Source organism: Cimex lectularius, unplaced genomic scaffold, assembly GCF_000648675.2.
Source record: "Cimex lectularius strain Harlan isolate CLEC.00 unplaced genomic scaffold, Clec_2.1 scaffold108, whole genome shotgun sequence".
In the NCBI taxonomy this organism is placed as follows: domain Eukaryota; kingdom Metazoa; phylum Arthropoda; class Insecta; order Hemiptera; family Cimicidae; genus Cimex; species Cimex lectularius.
Window position 1 is genome coordinate 270,956 of NW_019392680.1, and position 7,343 is coordinate 278,298.

General features: G+C 35.1%; 1 protein-coding gene across 1 annotated transcript; it reads right to left on the reverse strand.

The window, feature by feature from the left end:
* Positions 1 to 1,961: 1,961 nt before the first annotated feature.
* Positions 1,962 to 3,922, reverse strand: LOC106672746 (aspartic proteinase A3-like). Its single transcript, XM_014404404.1, has 9 exons — positions 3,817 to 3,922; positions 3,622 to 3,757; positions 3,448 to 3,565; positions 3,269 to 3,387; positions 2,996 to 3,195; positions 2,811 to 2,936; positions 2,577 to 2,745; positions 2,423 to 2,518; positions 1,962 to 2,330 (listed from the first exon to the last, which is right to left on the reverse strand). Exons 1-9 carry the CDS (start codon positions 3,912 to 3,914, stop codon positions 2,175 to 2,177), a joined length of 1,218 nt encoding a protein of 405 aa, XP_014259890.1. The 5' UTR covers positions 3,915 to 3,922; the 3' UTR covers positions 1,962 to 2,174.
* Between the last annotated feature and the right edge of the window lie 3,421 nt (positions 3,923 to 7,343).

The window sequence follows — 7,343 nt, forward strand, 5'->3', positions numbered from 1 at the left end:
GGAATGGACTCGTAGTTGACTGTGGTGAGGCTGTCTTCTATCTGTGACCTTTGCACGAAACTTGCGCATGACTATCGTTATACACCCGGCCTCACGGGATACGACGGATCGGACGGCAGCGTATAAGCGTTGAGGACGCTTGATTACGCTGAAAAGTCCCACCAATGCGAGAGTAGTGGCAGATGGGAATGGGTAGTGAATCAGTTGCTCCTACTCGAGTAAGCTTTGCACGTAGGCTTTTACCGTAGGCGGTCCCCTCTAGGGGGTGGTTAGAAATTTCACTTTAAACAAAATCGCGGCCGGAGCCGATCCGGTAGTTTCTACGCTTGGGAACCCCACGACTCTGGGAGATAGAGTGGCCTTCTCTTTCTAGGGAGCGCGGGGAGAATAGGCTGATGTATTTCGGCTTCGGTAGCACTTTGCGCGCGGCATACGGTTCGATGCTTAATGCGGACCCGACCACTCGGAATGGGCAAGCGAGGATGAGGTTGTCTTGCCCCCCCCCGGGGCTGAGCTGCCTCTTCGGCAGTAACACCTTTCTGTCGTATGCGGAGGGTGCGTCAGCTCTCATCTTGAGAATCAAAACGTCCGATAAGGCCGAATAGGCTAGGTGGGGACGTTAAAGATCCCATTGTCCTTTTCAGGACGACCGAGTATACGGGAAAGCAATGTCTTGACTTTATGTTAATTAATTGGAATAAATGTAATTTATTAGCGTCAAAGGAAGTGAAGAATAACGTGAAAGTTGTTTAATCCCTCTTCGAGGAATGTCGAGTACTCTGGAGCGAGGGAGTGAGTCTAAAGAGTAAAAGTAAGTTGATAGCGTGAAAGGAAGGGGTTTAACCCCGCCTCGAGGAATATCGAGTACTCTGGGGTGAGTATGCGACATCTGGAGAGTAAAAGTAAGTTATTAGCGAGAAAAGAGTGGGTTCAACCCCGCCCTGAAGAATATCGAGTACTCTGGGGGAGTGAATGTGGCAAGACTGCTATGTTTCTATCATGTGTTGTATTTATGTTAATTTAGTGGAATGAAATTAATTTATTAGTGTGAAAGGAGGGGTTGTTTAACCGCGCTCCGAGAAATATCGAGACATCTATGTTTGTGGTGACGTATATGTATGTCACGTTCAGATTTAAATGAACCGCCATGCCCCTCCACACACTCAAACAGTGATAGGAGTAGTGACCAAGAAAGGGCTATTTTTTTCAAGTCGTAGAACAGATCCCTTTCTGGCTTGTGTGGGTAAACAACTATTTTTGGTAAAAATAAAAATTTGGTGGGCACACTATTCAAGTAAGTTAATTTTATTACTTTGACGTCAAAATTTTAATAATAATAATAATAATAATCTTTCAACCGAGAATAAAATTCCATTTTAAAATTAAGGTTTGTAGATTTGAGATAGGTTTGTTATTGTATAAAAGGATTCTTTAAATTAAAAATAAAAATTAATAAAATATATTGTCATTATATGTGAAAATAAATTGTAATTAAAGATTAAAATTTAAGAAACATTTGGTGTCGTATTTACTTTGGTTTAAATGAAATATAAAAGGTGCCTGATCGATAAATGAAATTCTATCGTAGTCAGGTCCGATCGTAAAAAATCTCTGGGACCTTGATTTCGGTTTTCCGAAATCAGGGTTGGGCCCAACAAAAAAAGAAGAAGAGACACGCTATATCACATGTATATGTATTGTATGTTTTACTTATATTCGACAACCGGAGGTTCAGTCGAAAGGCTAGTATTTTAGGATACATAGTATATTAGTATTGTAGTATACATATAAAAGAAGAGAGTCAGTAACCAGATTGAGAAGCTAAAATGGCTGCAGTTTAAACCAAAGTACGCGTAAAAGACCTGTACAGTGACCTTAGGTTTTTGTCGGTTCATAAACATCCTACTTTATGAATATAGCACTTCAAAACTATACGGCAATTAAACAAAATTAATTCCATATAAAACCTATTGCATGCTACTATGCTGTACTGTTATTTATTATGGCAGTGTTTAGGTTTCTACATTTGTCAAAACTTTTAAAAATCAACTACAAAATAAATATTAGAATAAACATAATAATTCCAATATTTGTTAAATCTTATGTCATTTTGGCTCTAGCAGTAAAAATGTATTACAATAATTAGACGTATTAAATACGTAATAATAATAGCATTAATTCTTCTTGTTTTTCTTAAGCGGAGCAAATGCTACTGATCTCTTCTCGACGTTAAAGATCGTGTAGAAGTTTCCTAAGAAAGCATCACCGAGAATCCATGGATAATTAGAGTACGGGATTGGCCTGAAATTCGTGGTGCACAAATCACCTTTCTAAAAAGGAAAAAAAAACATAATTATAAAATAAATAAAAAATAATCTTGTTGCCAATTGTTGGAAAAACATTTCATTCAATTATATCGTACCCAAAATTTGGTGTAATCCCTCGGGCCCAGTTTGTACGGTTTACCTTTGATATGGAAAGTAACGTCTGGAAGACTGTCCACAGTGCTGCATTTCACCTAAACAAAATACATTAATTATTGAACAGAAAAAACACTTTATACAGTTAATAATTACAGTTGGATAATGTCCAGACATAGTTACTCCAATCGTATCGTGTATTGTTCGGACATACTTATCCGGTCCAAGTATTGCTGTTGTACCAGTATCAGCAAGAGCGTCGTAGCTCCTTTTATACGGATCTTTGTTTACGTCGGTTTGGTTATTGCTTTTTCCGACGGTAATCCTTTAAACAAACCTTATACATATCTTATACATATGCATATCTTGCTATGTTTTTGATTAATGTACCTTTCTATGGAAAATTGCCAAGCAGTTTTATCATTTAGAGGGATATAGTTGATATCATTTGAATCGAACAAGTCCGCGTTCCAACCTCCTAACACAATTTCTCCGCCGTTCTCGTCGTTATGGTCTCTGCGATTTGAACAAGCATTAGAGTTTGCTGAAAATTCAATGAAATTATGCGGAATAACCTGTTTAAATAGAAGGAGAAGAGGTTTTGACTGAGGAGCCCTTGGTCCATCATTAAAAATAAAGGTGGTCGAACGTCGGCGTCTGCATTTTCTGGAAAACCCAAGCCGAAAACTCCGTCGGCCCTTAGATTTTCCAATCCCTTTCCGGGGAAATGTATCGCCTCTCCAAAAGTTACGTTCTTGACCTCAAGTTGTCCAATCTTTAAATTGATTCAAATATTAAATAAATAAAAAATTGTTTGAAAAAGTGTATTGTCAGAAACAAGTACCTACTCTTAACGTATCTGAAGAAAGAATACCAACAATTTTTCCCTTTAAGTAATTGACGGTTAATACCTTCCCATTTTCTATGTATGTTGTAGATGAATTGCCATCATAATTATTGTGTTTTTCTGAGATAACAAAATCAATTAAACCCAATTGTAAATACGCCAAAAACAAATTTCTCTTACTACAAATAAACGATGCGCAGCTCGAAGAAGGCACCCACAAATTTGAAGACCCAGTATCGAATATCACAAGAAAGTTTTGTTTTGGAGTTCCAAGAGATATTTGTCCAAAATACTGAACCTGTTTGCAAATAAATATTCTGTATCGAAATCAATTTTCAAAAAACCCAGACTTACATTTCTGTAGTTTTTCAAAGGTGATTTTACTCGTGACCCTCTTGGCAGATGACACAAATCGATAAAGTTTTGATATGAACTTTTTATTTCGATAGGATCGACAGGAGGAAGATCTTTAAATTTCACTAACGGCACGCTAAATTAAATTTGCAAATTAAAATTTTGAACTCTGCGTACAATTAAGCCTATACTGACCTCACAAAAGCGTGGCTTTCAGAAAGACCAACTACTAAAGCAACAAATAATACACTCTTCATTTTGGAAATGTTCGTTGATGGGACAATCCGCAACATTTTAATTTTTATACCAATTCTGATTGTTTTGTTTATACAAATTAAGTGTTTTACTTTGAAGTATTATGTGCAATATTGTTTCCATTACCGATGACCTTCTTGCGACTAAACAGAGCGGCATGATATCAAAAATAAATCGACAAGGTTTGGTAACAATACTCGACAAATTAGTAAATATCGCAAGCAATAATTGTGAACATTTTGGATATTTATTTTGCTTTTAATATCTGTAGGTAATACATAACAAGTAAAACCAATTAACATTGCATCATTGATTACAACGTTTGTTGGTCAACTCACGTAAAGCAATGAATTTTGTACGAAATAATTTCATATTTTGCGAGTGAAACTAAAAACTGTTTCATACTGCATAATTTCAATGTATTTCATGACAAAGTACGAATTAAAATAACACAATTATTTTCCTAGATTGTTAAGCATTGATTCTACGTAAAATATGCACACAGATTTTTCTACCCTTATTTATGTTAATGTGCAAAAACTATCCAACCTATGTAACAAAACATAAATACATAACACTGCATTAAAGAAACTGAACATAATTTGACATATGGATGGAGCAAAGAATATACATCGAGATTAGTGACAAAATGTGTCCCATTATTTAAAATATTACTTATGCATTTAAAAGGTACAAATAGGGCTTTAAGCCCACTTACCTGTGCATATATTAGAAATAAATCTCGTTTTCTAAGCAAAGTAAAATAATAATAAAACATAGATTATACAAATCAATAATGACAGTAATATATTCTTTAAAATATTCATTATTTATGATCGTATGGTGAAACCATATTACGAAAGAAAATCAGAATAAGAAAAAACGAAACGAGGGAAGAAAAGGTAACGATTCCTGTCGTTTTTAAAAACTCAGATTTCATGGACTTGAAAGAAGCAGACGAGGAAGCAGGAAGTACTTCACGGGTAGGCAAATTCTAATGTCTTGAACCTGCAATTCTGAAGGGTAAGGCTAAAGGTTTAGAGGACTCGTGAATGCTTGGGATATGGTTGGTGCGTTTGGTTAAGGAATGAAAGAAAAAATTAATTGATATTGACTACTTATATTTGATTTAATTGTTAGGTTTACGGTCTATAAAGGTGCCACCATCTTACTTAAAAATATGCCAAGTTATTATCGATCTTGCACCAATTCTATCTAAAGTGTGGGAGTCCTTGTATAATAACAGATTGCTCCACTTTTTACCTGTTAACCAAACTCTTGTTTACGCCTGAAATTAATTTATATATTATATATTTTTATTTTAATAAATTATTTTTTTGGTCCCGTTGCTGCGTTAACCAAATATTTACACTTTGGGTGTCTTTGAACACCAGTGTTTACAGGTCACTGTTGCCACGGCAATTTGTTTTGTATTTTTCATCGCCATGGAAACTGTTTTCTTTTTGTCAAGTGACTTCACTAGTCGGGTCTAAACCACCAAGGAGACAATACAAAGTTTTAAAGTCGTAATGTTACAGTCTTATGTTCAGATAGATTATATTCAGTTATCATTATTATTATTATTATTATTAGACTGCCGCACTATGGTGTACTTCTTGATATACAACGTCTGTCATTTTTTCTTCCCACTCAGCAGCATCAGTGGACCCGACTTCAGACTTTTCCGCACAACTACTAAGCTAAATCGCATTTGTACATTACTACAATTCACAAGTTAACTTTTATTTTAATTTACATACATCCGTTGCATCTTTAATTTAACTTTTGTTTTTTTCTTCTTTCTATACTATAATTAATTAAGGTTTTTAGTTGAGATGAAAAAAAGTTGAAAAATGGCAAAACGAGGGAAAACTCATAAGGTGGGGTTGAGATGAGGAGTGGGATCCGAGTGGATCGAGGTCACGATAGCTCAGGTGGTAGAGCAGCGGCGTATTTAGGCGAAGGTCGTGGGTTCGAATCCCTCTCGTGCCATTACCTTTTTTTCATCTCAACTAAAAACCTTAATTAATTGTCATGTATTAATTGGTAAAGCGGACCACGAAAGTAGTGAACTACTACTACAATTTTATTTATTGGTTATACGATGTTTACTTCTACCGTAAATTACGTTTATTTTTCCTTCTTAAATATATATTTTTATTTATATTAGATAACATTTTATTTGATAAGTTATTGCTTAAATATGCAAAAGCTCTAGATCCAGCCGGGTGAGTGGTTGAGTGACAAAGTGTTGAAAATAGATCTGGCAACACATTTTGAGGTTACCACCCACGAACAGTGTGGGTCGCTGAAGGCGCAACAGCTTTCGTAAATAATTAACTTAATTTCCATGGCTTAGGTACTGTTGATATGCTGGCCAAAAGGCAACCCGCCCATAATACGGTAATACAGTAGTATGTAAATAGTACTATGCCTAGCAGTAACTCAGTTGAATCGGCAATTACGAATTTTAAAAATGGTTAAACTATTACACTCACCACAGTTATTTGGATGCTATTGTAAAGAAAAAACGTGTGGTATTTAGTGACCGTTACTTGATGATTATTTGGAGGTCGTGAGATGCGGTCTGGTGTGACGTAGGTTTTAGAAAAACTTTTTCATTATCATGCCAACGTTTGATCTTTACTGAGATCATCTTCAGGGCTCAAAGGGTTTGTTTTCCGTGTAGATGTGTCATTCTTGTATGCCGTGTTGAGAGAAAATATTTTTGATTATATAAAGAAAAAACGTTAAGCTGAAAAGTTGAATGATAACAGGTATATTGAATTCGATTAGAAATAGGGATAAAATGAATAATGAAAATCTCTTAAAAATCCTTCTTTAGTTAGTTTTAAGTCCAATCTTTATAGAAATATGTTAACATTATAAAAAAAGATCAAATCCAAGTTTTACAAAGAACAAATATCTAATTCAAAAAATGATGTCAAAAATATATAAATAGTACAATGTTAATTAATGACAGATGTTGCCAATCCTTTTTAAATAAAAAATAATTTAAAAAAGAATAAATTATTAATAAAAAATTTAAAAAAGAAATAATTTCTAATAATTTTTATGATGTTGCCAATTCTTCTATTGGTACTAACTCATCAACAGCAAACATTAACAGTAATTTTCTCAATTTTACATAACAATGATTTGAAAACTAATACTTATTTGAGGGCCAGACCGCCAGAGGCGAATCAACGCCCCAGGCAAGCTCTCGTTTACGCTTTCCTTTGTGACATTTACTTTGTGGTTTCCATTCCCTTTGTTATGAATAAAAACCATTTACAAGCTTAATATTACAGATATGGAAAAGTTCATATTCCGGGGTCAAACTGCCCAAAGCCAAAGCTAACCCCGAACTCTGTCCCGCCCCAGCCAACAAAACCCCCGGACTATCCCAGGGACTCGACCTTAAAAGGCGACACAGCTTTTCGCCTTAAATGCCAATATCTTGAAAA